Source organism: Mus caroli, chromosome 15 (assembly GCF_900094665.2).
Source record: "Mus caroli chromosome 15, CAROLI_EIJ_v1.1, whole genome shotgun sequence".
Classification (NCBI taxonomy): domain Eukaryota; kingdom Metazoa; phylum Chordata; class Mammalia; order Rodentia; family Muridae; genus Mus; species Mus caroli.
The window spans coordinates 65,122,688-65,136,917 of record NC_034584.1 but is presented as its reverse complement, the minus strand read 5'-3'; the positions used below and the strand labels follow the sequence as shown (position 1 = coordinate 65,136,917).

At 42.1% G+C, this 14,230-nt stretch overlaps 1 protein-coding gene across 5 annotated transcripts in view; it reads left to right on the top strand.

Annotated features, from left to right (window-relative positions):
• The window catches only part of Fam135b (family with sequence similarity 135 member B), a 268,014-nt gene that overhangs the window by 174,760 nt on the left and 79,024 nt on the right, over positions 1-14,230 (top strand). For all 5 annotated transcript variants that reach the window (XM_021183960.2, XM_029469991.1, XM_021183959.2 and 2 more), the window contains 3 exons: positions 987-1,057; positions 4,407-4,580; positions 10,137-10,263. In XM_021183960.2, the coding sequence (XP_021039619.1) occupies positions 987-1,057; positions 4,407-4,580; positions 10,137-10,263 (372 nt within the window). The remainder of the gene's footprint in view (positions 1-986; positions 1,058-4,406; positions 4,581-10,136; positions 10,264-14,230) is intronic.

Sequence of the window (14,230 nt, the reverse complement as noted above, 5' to 3'; positions counted from 1 at the left end):
TTTTCCCCTCCTTTTACTTTTTTTTTTTCTTAATGTAAAAATAAACACATGGGCAAAACATAAACATTGAGGGAATAAGTTCTGAAAGTTGAAGGAGCTTGAGTCACCTTGGAAATTACTTAAGCAGTCTGAATGCCTCTCTGCAACATGTGGATGGTGCTGCCAGTCACGTGGGGACATCTGAGTGTACATGGCAAGGTCATGCATCACTGCACAAGTTGTGTTTCACTGACAGGTTACTCCATCATTCTTCCCATAGCTGGGCTATTCAGTCTCATACTCATGCCTGGAATCCATGTGTCAAACCCGTTTGAAAAGGAAACTTAAAATGCTTGCTAGAATGACTTGAGTTAATTCATTTTTCACTTTCTGTGGTAAAAAAAAAAAAAAGTAAGCTGAAGAAAACAACTTAAGGGAGAAAGGATGTATCCCAGTTAGCAGTTCAAACATGGTCACAGGAACTGGAAGCGGCTGATTACATTGAATCCACAAACAGGCAGCAGGGAGCAATCAGTATAGGCAAAGTCTCAACCTGCCTCTCCATCTTATATAGTTCAGGAAACTTGTCCAGGGAAAGTACCATCTCATATTTATGATGGGTCTTTCCATATCAATTAACCTAATCAGGATGATCTCTCATTTACACATCAGTGATAAATAAACTCTCATAGATATGCCTAGAGGCTTACCTCTTAGGTGATTCTATATTTCAACCTGACAATTGAGATTTAAGTATTACAAGGCTGCTTGTTTAATAATTATTGAAAATATACTTGGCTGTATCAATCTATTCCTTTCATTTCCCATCTAATTTTCCTAAGTACCCTGCTTATCCAGAACTCAACATGATATGCAGAAAGATTCTCACTACACATCCATAGCATTTTGTACTGAGATTCTGTTTTTCTGCTCACTAAAAGAGCCAGCTAAATGTCCTAATCAGATTACTAATTGACTGCTGAACTGCCTTGGTCTTTTTCTTTCAGGTAGAAGATGCGCTGAGTGAGGTTGAGTTTCAGCTCAAGGTGGACCTGCACTTTACGGATAGTGAGCAGCAGTGAGTATCATGGACATCCTTGGACTGTGTTCCTTCTTCTACCACTATCTCACACATGGGGCTTTCTCAATAGAGTTTCTCTACAATAACCAGTTACTAGTAATCTATGATGTCCCTCAGTTGTCCCAATCTTCTTGCTTCTCCCCACTCATTTGGGGCCAGGTTGCTCAGGTTCTGCACATCGAAAACTGCCAACTTTTTGCTATGTTAATGGGTATCTTCTACTAAAAGCACTTTTTTTTCCCCTGTGTGGTACTGATTTGTAGGGATTTAGAGAAATGTCTCTGTGAGGCTAGACAATCAAAATCCCTTTCAAATCATTCTTGCTGCATGACCATGTGTTCATACTGAACATCTGCTATTGTTCTTCAGCTCTCTGGGAACTGAAAATCTATTTATGTAAAACTTGCTGAGAAAAATAAGCATGGGGCAGTTCTCTTCCTTTTTATAACTGTATCATTCATTTGTTCTGTGACTTCTATAGTCTACCCTGGGCTGACCTCTACCCTCTACCCTGGGCTACACTATTTGCTTCTTAATCTTCATGTATTCTTTCAGGAACTAAATAAGCAATATTTTACCAGTGTATTAAAACATGTGACATGAAAACCTTTAAGCTCTTCTCTCATTTAAGGCTTTAAAAAAATCAGGCCACCTTTGTATAGATGTTCTCAAAACACAAACACAAACACACACACACACACACACACACACACACACACACACACACACACACCTGTATCTTTCTTGACAAGATGGGATTTCCCTGGGATGGTGTAAGTCCATCCATCTACCCCTTCACATCAAAGTCCCAGTTTCTTCTTCTTATACCCCCTACCATGATCTGAGATCTCTGTCTTCACCCCTCCAGCAACCACCCAGTCTGAGGCCCCAAGACCTCTTAGCTTCATAAACTTCCATCCATTGTGCCACATGTCCAGTTGCCCGTAGAACCACACTGTCAATCATAAACTTATACCATAAATTATTGTCTGACAAGGTCTTCTAATAATTTTAATGACATATCACAGTGGATGCTGTTGATGAGTTTTTCTTCCCAGCAGAAGAACAGTTAATGGAGAGCAAGATACAGGAAACTGGTCATGTAAAGCACATGAAACATAATAACTTAGGTGGAGTATTCTTCAAAAGAGGACATGGGCAAATTCCTACATTTTTCCAAATTTCAATAACTTCTAAGATGAACATCAGGCTTTGAATCATTATTAAGTCAAGTAGAGTCTTTTGTTTTTCTTTCCCCCCTTTTCTTAGCAGCATGTAGAAGCAAACAAACAAACAAACAAACAAAAAGAGGGAGGCTGTTATTTAAACAGTGTTAGGCCAGCTAGTGAAGTCCCTCTAATATATTACTGAGGCAATGATGTGCTTAGACTTTGGCCATGGTAACAGTGGTGTTAGCATCTAATGAGAAGAAACCCGATATGCTGATAAATAGTATAACACACAGGACAGCTCTGTTTGCCACCAAAACACTATTCAGTTCCCAAAGTCGGAATTACTGAAGTGCAGGAATATGCTCTGGACCATCATCCTATCTGAGTTTTTTGATTTAGAAGGGTCCATCAGCACCTCCTTGCTCAGGGCCATGGCTTATCAGTATCTGCTTACACAAGGCCAGGACACTCATTCTCACATAGTCCTTCCAGGCCCTGCACAGCTCAGCAGGTAGGAAATTAATTAATACTTAAAGGGATGGCGTATTCTCTCAGCTGATTTTAAATTTAGTCATTGCAAGTGTACAGAATAATTCTGTGGGGAGAGCTGTTCTTCCTGTGAGATATTAACCTTTGTTCTTGTTTAATTATTTTGTTTGTTTAGATCCTTTATAAGAACTTCATGCATGCTCCTGTCTTCACTATCAAAGTTTACCTGCATCTTCTCTACACTGAGTTTCCCTAGGATGTATGCTTCTTCTCCATGAATGGGTGGTGTCCATTGCACAGCACAGAACAATGGTTACTTTTCTCTTTAGTTCTTCCTTATGAAGGAGGCTTCTGTTAACGCTTAACTTCTCGTTCTCACTGCCAGGAGCTGATGTCTCAGTGGGATTAAAGCAATACTGTGCTGTAACTCAGCACAAAAGAGAATCAGAAAGTCCTGGTCTAGCAAAGCAGTTTTCCTTGTGACTGGGAACAAGTTCAACAGCCCACATTAGTTTCATGTATTCTTTTATGGGTAGAATATGATTAGCAACCACATAATAAGAGTGTCAAAGCAGGATGTCCAGTCCACAGTCAAGACTCAGATCATTGTCATCCACATAAATGTGAGACTGAAGCCAACAGTTACTGACACCCATGGATGGATTCTCTCTCTTTATCAGGTTTCTTTCTAGTCCAAACAAAAAGTGTGGGTTGCATATAGTTACATTTGGCACTCAGAATTCATTAGCTGGCGATCCTTTGCAACAAGCAGCAAGGATCACAAGGAAAGACAATCTCTTGGTTGGCAGTGCGAACATACTCCCTCTACCTCTTCCCTCTCTGTTCTCTATTTGCCCATCATCTCTGGAGGAAGAAGAGACATTCTCTATATTATATTTCCTGAAGATGCTTAAAGTGGCATTCTTCAATCAAGCTCTGGCTTAATATAGCTTACAGAGTCACAGAGACTGTTTTACAGCATTTTTGTTTAAAAACAAAACAAAACAAAACAAAACAAAGCAAAACACTTCCCTTTTGTAACAAAAGGTACTTGTGGGTTTGTTTGTCTGTTATCTGTCTCTTAGGATTGGATATCCACTGATTACAGAGTACTAGAGCAAAGGTAACCAGCATCTTCCTAAAACTGGTCAGACTATTTCATCAGTGTGTTCTGGGAACCATTTACCTTTGATCATTCAGTCAGTATGTAGTCATTTCCACAGCATAGGCTTGATCACCTTCTCCATTATGCCCTGTACCAGTGAAATGCTAGAGCTGTAAAGATGAGTTAGTTACAGCTCCTGCCTTTTGGGTTAGAAGTCTAACAGAAAATACAACCTCACAAAATCCATGCAGCCTTTTTAAGAACAATGGCCAGCTTCTGAGCAAGAACAAATGGGGGAAAAGGTCCAAGAGAATTATGCTCTTGAGAGAAGCCTGGGAAAGATCTGGTCATTGTCACCATCTCTGAGGTACAGGTTTAGTGGGTGCTGACAAAGGAGCTGAAGCCCAAAGGTGCTATGTGATCTTCTTCATCCTGCATTTGCCAATTGAGGGACAAAATCCTTCAACTAGACAAAATATTGCTGGATTGAGTAAGACATTGAGGCTACAAAGTGAAGTTGTTTGAATGGCAACAGGGCCATCCGACCATGCTCATATGAGCTCATCTACTTGCCTTTCAGGCTGAGAGATGTGACTGGGACACCGATGATCAGCAGCCGCACACTTGGTCTGCACTTCCACCCGAGGAGGGGTCTGCACCACCAGGTCCCTGTCATGTTCGACTACTTCCACCTGTCAGTGATCTCAGTGGCCATACATGCTGCGCTGGTGGCTCTGCAGCAGCCCCTGATCAGGTATGGAGTTAGAAGTAGCCCTACCATCCATACCACACATCACTGAGAGACAGTTGGCTGAAGTGATCAGCACAAACTAGAGCGCCTTGTCTCTGGTTGCCCGACTTAGGCTTGGGTCTCACTGTGTCCCACAGAAGAGGTGGGAGACAGTTGGAGAGAGCTTCCGGATCCCATAGGATATTGGGAGATGCCAGGGATGGATGACTTACAAATTAGAATCCACACCTGGTGGGGACTTGGATTCTTCCCCCAGCTTCATGTTTACCTAGCTGTGACTTAAGAAGCTCCTCGTGTGTCTGAGCTACATAATCTCTTGTGTATAAAATTGGAAACATGGCCATATATTTGAAGTTGCCTTGTTTTTTTTTTTTTTTTTCAATTCATTTGACATTTTTTAGGCTCTTCCAGGTTCCCGGTTCTTTACTTTTTAATATTCAATTTAAGTCTAAATTATTTATATTTGATACCTTCATAAGTATATATTTTGTATTCTGATTATTCTTACTCCCTTCTTTTTTTATTCTTTGCACTCCTGCCAATCTCCTTTCTTCCCCATAAGTCCTTTTAAAAACATTCATGCCTTCCATTGTTTTGTGACCCACTGAGTTTAATAAGGAAGATTCATGTAAAGGCTCAGTGGAGGACAGGGCTAGTACATTACAGAGGCCCACATCTATTCTTCTCTATGGTTACTGTTTCCTCAAATGAGCATTTGCTTGTAATATATTTTGCCTTTGCCCTTCATTGATTCACCCCAAAGCATCCCTAAGGTGCAGAGGAGAACTTAGGTTTCCTTCACTGTACAAGTGGAGGGACAGAGCTCATAAGAGCTGTTGAAGTAGGCTGTGCGTGGTCATTCAACAATGTTCCAGAATGTGTTCATTTGGATAATTTTAAAACACTGAAGACTCATGGCTAGAATTACATATATATGTAGTGGTGGGATATTTTGTGTAAATTGTTTTCACACAAAGGAAGGGGGTTTGTCCAGTTCTCTGTTTTAAACAGTTCTAAGAATTTTCCTGTGTGTAAGAAAACCAGGGTCCTTGATGATTTCAATGGGCATGACCTAAAAGCTCTGTTGTCTGTTAGGATGTGAGACTAGAAAATAAGATATCTGTTCTTGGACATGAGATGTGACTGTATCCCTTGACTCAGTTTTACTCATCTGCTTAAGACCGCTCCTGCTCTCCTGACCAACAGAGTCAGTTCAGAATCTCAGTGAGAATGACTGAGATGCTGTATATTGAGAAACTAGGATGAAAAGCATCTCCCAAAGACAGAGTATGTGTGGCTGATGGGCAAGGTGAAGTGATTCTGAAAAGGCAAACCTGGATTTCAGGGAGGAAAGTTGGGGGAAATGCTAGCGCTTAGCAGTGTAAAAGTCTGCATGGTATTTAAGTCAGAGCATACAGCAAAGAGCAAAAGAAAGGGGAATTCAGAGGAGCAGACAGCCAGGGAATAGCACTTGTGAGCATGGAGCTAAAAGCCAGGGTCACAAAGGTCATAGCCTTCTGGATCTACTAGTCTTCTGCCCCAAACTTTGTTGGCTCCTAGATTAAAGGTCCTGGATTGGGGGGGAAAGGACGGACATGTATCAGGAGTCTATGGTTTCCATTCACTTCTAATGAGTGTGTAAAGAGGAATTGCCAGTAGAGGCATCAAGACACACACACACACACACACACACACACACATACCACACACATACCACACACACATACCACACACACACACACAGAGTGAGTCTGCAAAGCACACACCAAGTTCTAAGAACAAACTTTTCCTTTAGAGAGTCCAGAGCTCTGATATAGGTATGCTGAATTAGATAGGGTGTTAGAGCAGAATGTTTTAGAAATGCTATGATATAGGAATATGGGAAAGCACCCCTGACCTTGGGAAACTAACACTCTAGAAATAGAAAGAAGAGCACTAGTCTCCTGCAAGGCACATTCCCCAGCTGGGCAATTTCCTTGAATCAGGAAACACTGGTTCTGGGAATGTCTCAGGGTGGGTTCTGTGTGCCAAGGGTGAGACAGAGCAGGTGTGCCCTGATATCAGTAGAGACTGCTCCGCTGGAGGCTGGGAACAGCCTAGATAGGAAAGGAAGTGACCTTAAGGGGTTCTGGGTCCCAGAGTCAGGAGCATTTGGTTGCTTAATTCTATCACTTACTGGGGGAGCTTTGAATAGCTTATCCACATCTCTAAATATATCTTTTACCATATAGACACATAAATTTACATATAAAACAAAGGATTTTTGTGATAAAGAACCAACAGAGATTATGGCTATATATAATAAAACCATGTAGACTGTCTCACATAATGAATACACACACACACACACACACGTTCTTGAAGCAATTCTAGCAATATAGAAACTAGCAGTTCTGAGAGCATGTATCTATTGTGCCCCTGACTATAAGAGACTTGAGTCTGTAAGCCATCCAGGTATCCAGGTGCCCAGCTTCCAAACTGAGTGCTGTGCAAAGTAGTGGGGAAGCCTGAGTAGGGTGGGTGTTAAAAGAATGGGTTTTAGGGCTGGGTGGCCCCCAGTGTCAAATTTGTGTTCCTAACTCTATTCACTTGAGCATGTGGGATTCAGTTTTAGTCAACAGAAGGTGAATGCTGGAAGGCTTCGGTGACAGCACATGGGAAGCCCTTGGGTATGTATGTATCCAATAGATGGTGATGATGATGATGATGATGATGATGATGATGATTGTGATGATGATTTGTAAAGCTGCCATCATATTCTGGGCCACTCAGTGCTGATAAGCTCTTGAAAATTAGCAGGTAGCTTTCTGCACAGGGAAGTTCACCCCTCCTTGTGACTAAAAGAAAAGCTTTACAGAAGATGCATATATATATATATATATATGTATAATTTTTTTTTTTTTTTTTTTTTTCTCCTTTGCTCCACACAGGGGACAAGAGAGTGTGACCGTGAGAATTGAATTGGGGATGGATGGTAAATTGGAGTCAGATTTTGGCAGTGTAACTAATGATGCATCCAAGAGGTTGAATGTAAATCAGTTGAATATACGGGGGCACTGAAAGACTTTTTCCTGAGAAAAATCCTCAAGACTTACCCTCCCCAAAGCTTCTTCAGGCAGAAGGGTCAGTAATGCAGGCAGGAGTTCAACTGAGAGGTCCAAAGGGTCCCCAGCACCTGACATCACCTCTTAGTTCTAGTGTTGCTAAGAGCTCTGATAGCATCTAACCGTGGGTTTGGAGCCAGGGTAGCTAAGCTGATAGCTTAACCTTTTGATAGGAATATACTCTGCAAGGTTTGCAGCAGCAGCCTTCCAGATGGGAGCGCATACAGTTGCTGGAGAGTTAAACCTCACAGATGGGGTAAAAATAGAACCGCCTTCCACTCTCTGGGTTTTGCAGGAAGAATTTTTGTCTTGGCACAAGGTAGCTGGAACAAAGGGAACTCTTTTAGCTTGTGGGAAATACCTGTCAAAGAGGGCAAGCACCAGCATCCCAGAAAAAAATCTTCTCATGGCATCAGTGAGATCCAACCATAATGCAGCAGGTGTGGAACCAAAGTTTAACCTCAGGAGACTTTTCACTTTCACTGAGAAAGACCAAAGAGAATCTAATTTTTAATCTTTCAATAGGTAGAACTGAGTCTTTCCCAGGGGCTCCCTTCAGTATAAAAGCCACAATTAAATAACAAGTATCTTAGTTCTTTGTTGGCAGATATCTCAGAGAAGGGGGTCAATTCTTTATGTATACATTTTTTTCTAATTCTACCATGTTCCTACCAGTTCTGCCTGGCTGAATGGTAAACTTACTTTAACTCTTGGTTCAGTACAAATCCAAAGGCAGATGTGGTAGTGCACACCTGTAACCTCAGCCCTTGGGAAGTAGGGGCACGAGGACCAGGAACTTCACCAAGCTGGCATATATAAATAAAACCTGGTCTCAAGAAATCCAAACCAAAGCAGATTCAAATACTATTAGTATTATATAATGCAATTGTCCCTCAGGTACCCAGAAGCTCGAGGCAATAAAACGAAACAACATGTTTCACTAAGGGTAGTCACTAGCTTTTACTCAATTTCACCATTTGCTAGACCTTACATTTAACACTAACTTTCACTAATGTTAGGAGTCTCTGTGATGCCCCAGGAATCAAATGCACTATTAACCCTTCTGACAGGTCATGAAGTAGGAAGTTCAGACTTGGCCCAGATCCTAATATGTAAGTGCTGCTGGCTTGTAACTCCTGCTAGCAGGTGTCTGCCTTCAGAGTCATGGCTGTCCACAGTGCCATATCATTTCTGAGTGCTCGGCCACCCCCTCCCCCCCAGGTTACTTCTTAAGAACGTTGCTTCTTATTAGCTGCTGTTCATCTCCACCACATTATAATATTGCCTTACTCATTTGAACCCCTTTCTAGGCCAATGTGTGTTTGTTTACCTCCTGCCACTCCAACACCTCATGTACTCTCTGGCTTGTGGCTAAAGACTAATAGCATTCAAATAGATGACATAGAAATAGAAACATAATCTTAACTTTATTTCTCTGCCAATATTTCAACCATAAGCATGTGTTTCTTGTGTAAGATCTGTCCCAGTTGTCTCCAGCTACTATTGCAAAGATGATGGCATCTGAGGACATTTATGGTCATGAGAGAGTTTTAGTTTCTTTGAGAGGTTACAGCATAGCTATGAAATGGTATTTGTAATGGGATACCCAAGAGGAGACCCTGTGAGGTTCCAGTATTGACAGTGTAGGAAAAGCCAGAGGCCTCATACCAGACTAAAGACTCATTCATTGCAATGAACATTTGCAAGCAAGGTGTGAACAAAAGGGTATACTATGGCAACGCTGTGGTACAGTTCAAATTCCACACTGGAGTTTTTTTTCCCATGGGGGATGTTGCAAGGGTGGAGGGCAGGTACAAGGGAAGGTGTTTGGGGCGCATGATGTGAAATTCACATAAAAACAATAAAAAGTTAATAAAGAAAGCAATTATTGATTTTTAATTTTTTAAAGAATTTCATACAAGTACAATATTTACATCATTTAACTCCCCTCTCTTTCCCACTTTCTCCTGTGTCCTTCCTACTCCCTCTCACATTCATGACCATTTCTTCTTTGGTTATTTTATATGTATGTATGTATATATATGTATATATATATACACACACATACACACATATATGTATACAAGTACATATATGAATCACACACACACATATATATGTATACATATACATGTACATACATATACATGCACATATACATATACATAGTGTACATACACACACACCCCTACCTGTATGTATATACTCACAACCGCTGAGTTCATTTAGTATTGCTTATAAATATATATTTGGGGATGACCACTTGGTACTGCATAACGTGTAAGGTGGCTTGCCTCTGCTGAAGGCTGATTCTTTTCCCCTCTCGGCAGGCATTAGTTGCCTGTAGCTCTTCAGCTCAGGTCAGGACCTTCTGCAGTTTCCTCCATGCTCTCAGTTGCAGCCTCCCCACACACATGACCACTTACCTCCTGTTTCCCCTTCCTCTTCTTTCTAGTTTCACTCGCCCAGGAAGAGGTTCCTGGTTAGGCAAAGGTGGCCCAGACACAGGACCAGAACAGCCCACCATTTCTCTGGAAAACTTGGTCTTTGGAGCTGGATACTGCAAGCCAACTTCCTCAGAGGTAAAGTCTGTATGGGGTCATGGTCCCATGACTGGCAATTTTCACCTAGCCAATAGTATACTGTACGAAGTTTCTTCTTCATTTAAATGTTTCTGTAGGGCACTGTTTGGCCATTTCCTTCAAGGGCCATTCAACCTTTCACTTCTGACTAATCTCTCAGATGAACTGTGAGTGACAACCCCTGTAGTTGTTGTAGGAGTGTTTTATCTTTATCTTATTGTTCCTCTAACTTGTGGTTCTTTGAGAAATCAGAGCTTTCTAGCAGGTGGTACTATTGTGAAGATGATTCCTTCCCACTATGTGGTGATAATGAGTGTCTGTTGGCATTGACTCATGCCTGCTTTTAAACCCTGGTTCCACATTCTGTTTAATCACTTTCTGTGATTCAGTATCCTCACCCCCAGTGTGGCATCACTAAGGACCACTAATCTCATGTGAAATTATGTATACTCGATGTTGTCCCAACTGCAAGTTCTTAGTCTAGTACCTGGGGCTTAGTGGCTGCTTAATAAATAAATGCATACTCCTCTTCATTCTCTTCCCTTCTTCCCAGAAGGTGCTTGCCATTCCTGTTCCCTCATCACTGCCGGTATTGCTCTTTTATACATGAGACATTTTAGGCATGTTCAGAAATGACCAGCCAGTATTATTTAGGGTTGCCCAGTGGCACAGAACCAACAGGAATGATTCTTTCCTTCTTTTAATGAGTTGACTCTCGTGATTCTGGAGGTTGAGAAGGATACAAATATGCATTCAACAAGCTGGTGACCCAGGAGAGCTGATAGCAGAGTTCTAGGCAAAGTCTAAGTCCAGAAGGTGGATGATGCTGGCACTTAGGAGAAACAGCTTTTTGCTTTGTTGTAGTCAGAAACGGAGTATTTAGGACTAGTCTTGTCACATTGGGGAGGGAGATCTCTTTCACTCGGGCAGGTCTTTTGTTCAGTTAAAAAGAAAAAAAAATCTCAGTTAGAAACATCCATACTGATAGTTGTAACAATGATTAGCCAAACATCTTCTTATCCCATGACCCAGACAAATAAACACAAGATATTTATCATGGTAAATCCAATGACAGGAATGTACAAGACTCTGCCTAGCCAGCCCTGTCTACCTCTGCTATAGCAGGCTCTTTGGCCAGGCTGTTCAGGATACACAGTAAACTATTCACCTTCCTTTTCTGGATTTTTTCTTAATTTGAAATCTAGCCAGGAGATTTGGCTGCAAATGTCACATCTGTATATAGGTTAGGCTGCTGTGTCACATGTTTCCTGAGGACTTCAAAGGGGGATAACCACAATCCTCCTGGAAAGATGGGAAACTGAGTCCATGGTAGGGCTTGGTCTCGTGAGTGAGCTGGCTTTAGAGAACAGTAAGAACAGAATGAATACATTCCCTCAGTACCTGTGACACTTCCCGGAAGCTGGTATGCTTATCTCCCACAGAGGAACCTCGAATGAGTGAGGGGGAGAGAGAAAGCCAAGAGTCTGCCAGCATAACATGGCACTTACCCACTAAGCATTGCTAAATTCATGTTTCAGCATTGGGGTGGGCAGGATAGAAGGCTATTCACCCTCCTACAGTAGATGTGTGGTGTGCCCAAAATTCATCTGCTATTTTTTTTGCTACTGAGACATTGGCAGCTGATTTCCACATTGGAGCAATCACTTTGTCCATCTTATCATCACCATTCAACTTCACTTGTGCCAAGATCTGCCTCTCTCACAGCACTGTGTGGTAGCTTTAAGAGTCTCCCTGATAGGCCTACTACCTAAAAACCTTTAGCTCAGACTCCTCCTAAGCGAATATGGCCAGAGATATTGATAATTGGCAGCATTCACAGCCTGGCTCAAAACATTTACAGCAGGTGCCTTACATGCTGAGGTCCTTAGCTGATGCCACTGAAGGGTGTGAAAGGGTCTTGATGCTCCATCAACTTGGGAGATGCTCTGGTGCTCAGATTATTTGCATCAGCCAGGACCATTTGTACTAGCACCACTGAGATGTCTTCTCTGATTTCCTAAATGCTCTAAGTATCTCTGGCTCTCCTGTGCAGGAGCTTTGACTGGTTTAAAGTAGGAAACATCTCATTTAGCTCCTTCTCCTAGCACCTAACAAGTTACCTACCCTATAAAACCAGTGTTCAAGCAATATGTGCTGAATGGATGGTTGGCACAACTGTGTGCATCATGCTGGTAGAGACTGAATAGCTAGAGATGCATGAGAGAGGTTAGTCACGGTAGTAGAGAGGAAGTAAGGGAGAGAGCCATAATGTGATGGGCCATACTGGAAGACTGCAAAGACCCTAGTCCAGCACAGGATAGGATTTTGAACACTATAGAGCACTCTGACCCACTGGCCTTTCACACATCACCTAGCACACTGCCTGATGCTGTGATGGGTCACCTTCTGTGACTCCTTACAATGTAGGCAAATTGTTGCTTATAGAAACTCAGTTTACACAGTTATGAAATGGGAACTGTCTTTGAGGAAGATCTCAGAGGTTTCTATGCATCAATACTTTATAGATCAGGACTTAACAGGCAGATGATAAAGTATGGTGGGGCTTGTTTGCTTGTTTGCTTTCTGTTTTTTTATTGGCTGTTTCTGGGGCTCTGTGTCAAATTAAATGTGACTGCCTTTCATATGTTCAGAGAGAAAGGCTGATTTGTGAGTCTTGGCACCAAGCTTGCTCCCAAAACTTGGCTCAGTAAGTTGTTTTCAGGGTTTGATTCTTTCTCTGTGTGTTTTCCACTTGGGTCCCATCCAATTATGTGGAGTCAGTGCTGTGTGCCCACCCTGTACCTTCCCACCAGGCAATCCAATCTTAGTTCTATATACCCTTGGGGGCTTTGCATGCAAATCTCAAGAAGCCCAGAGCATTAGCAGATAGAACTGGAATCCTCATGGTCTGATGCAGCAGAGACCATGTGCTCCTCCCAGTAAGCCCTTCCTGGCAGAGGCCTGTGAAAACACAGAGACTGGTGGCAAAATGAGCTTTTTGGAACATACAGCATACCAGGAAGGTAAGAGATAATGATTCAGTTGGGTCTGCCCCATTTCTCAGATTCCTATGTCCTGTGCCTCCATTTCCTCCTGTGGCAACTTTGAAATTTGACCTTTGCTTTTAGAGCTGTGGCCTGAGGTTTTGTGTGTCTTCCTGTTACAAATGATATAAGCAGTAGAGAGGTTATTCAACCTTTTTAAGATGACATTCTTCTTGGGGGTGGTTCTGCTAGCAAAGCCTCACTGGATTCTTTTTTTTTTAAAAAATTTTTATTAGATATTTTCTTCATTTACGTTTCAAAGGCTATCCCAAAAGTCCCCTATACCCTCCCCACTCCCCGCCCTGCTTCCCTACCCACCCATTCCCACTTCTTGGCCCTGGTGTTCCCCTGTACTGGGGCATATAAAGTTTGCAAGACCAAGGGGCTTCTCTTTCAAATGATGGCCGACTAGACCATCTTCTGCTACATATGCAGCTAGAGACACGAGCTCTGGGTGTACTAGTTAGTTCATATTATTGTTCCACCTATAGGGTTGCAGACCCCTTCAGCTCCTTGGGTACTTTCTCTAGCTCCTCCATTTGGGGGCCCTGTGTTCCATCCAATAGATGACTGTGAGCATCCACTTCTGTATTTGCCAAGCACTGGTATAGACTCACATGAGACAGCTATATCAGGATCCTTTCAGCAAAATCTTGATGATCCATCCTTTCCTCTCAGCTCCAAACTTTGTCTCTGTAACTCCTTCCATGGGTGTTTTGTTCCCAATTCTAAGAAGAGGTGAAGTGTCCACACTTTGGTCTTCCTTCTTCTTGAGTTTCATGTGTTTTGCAAATTGTATCTTGGGTATTCTAAGTTTCTGGGCTAATATCCACTTATCAGTGAATGCATATCATGTGTGCTCTTTTGTGATTGAGTTACCTCACTCAGGATGATATCCTCCAGATTCACCCATTTGCCTAAGA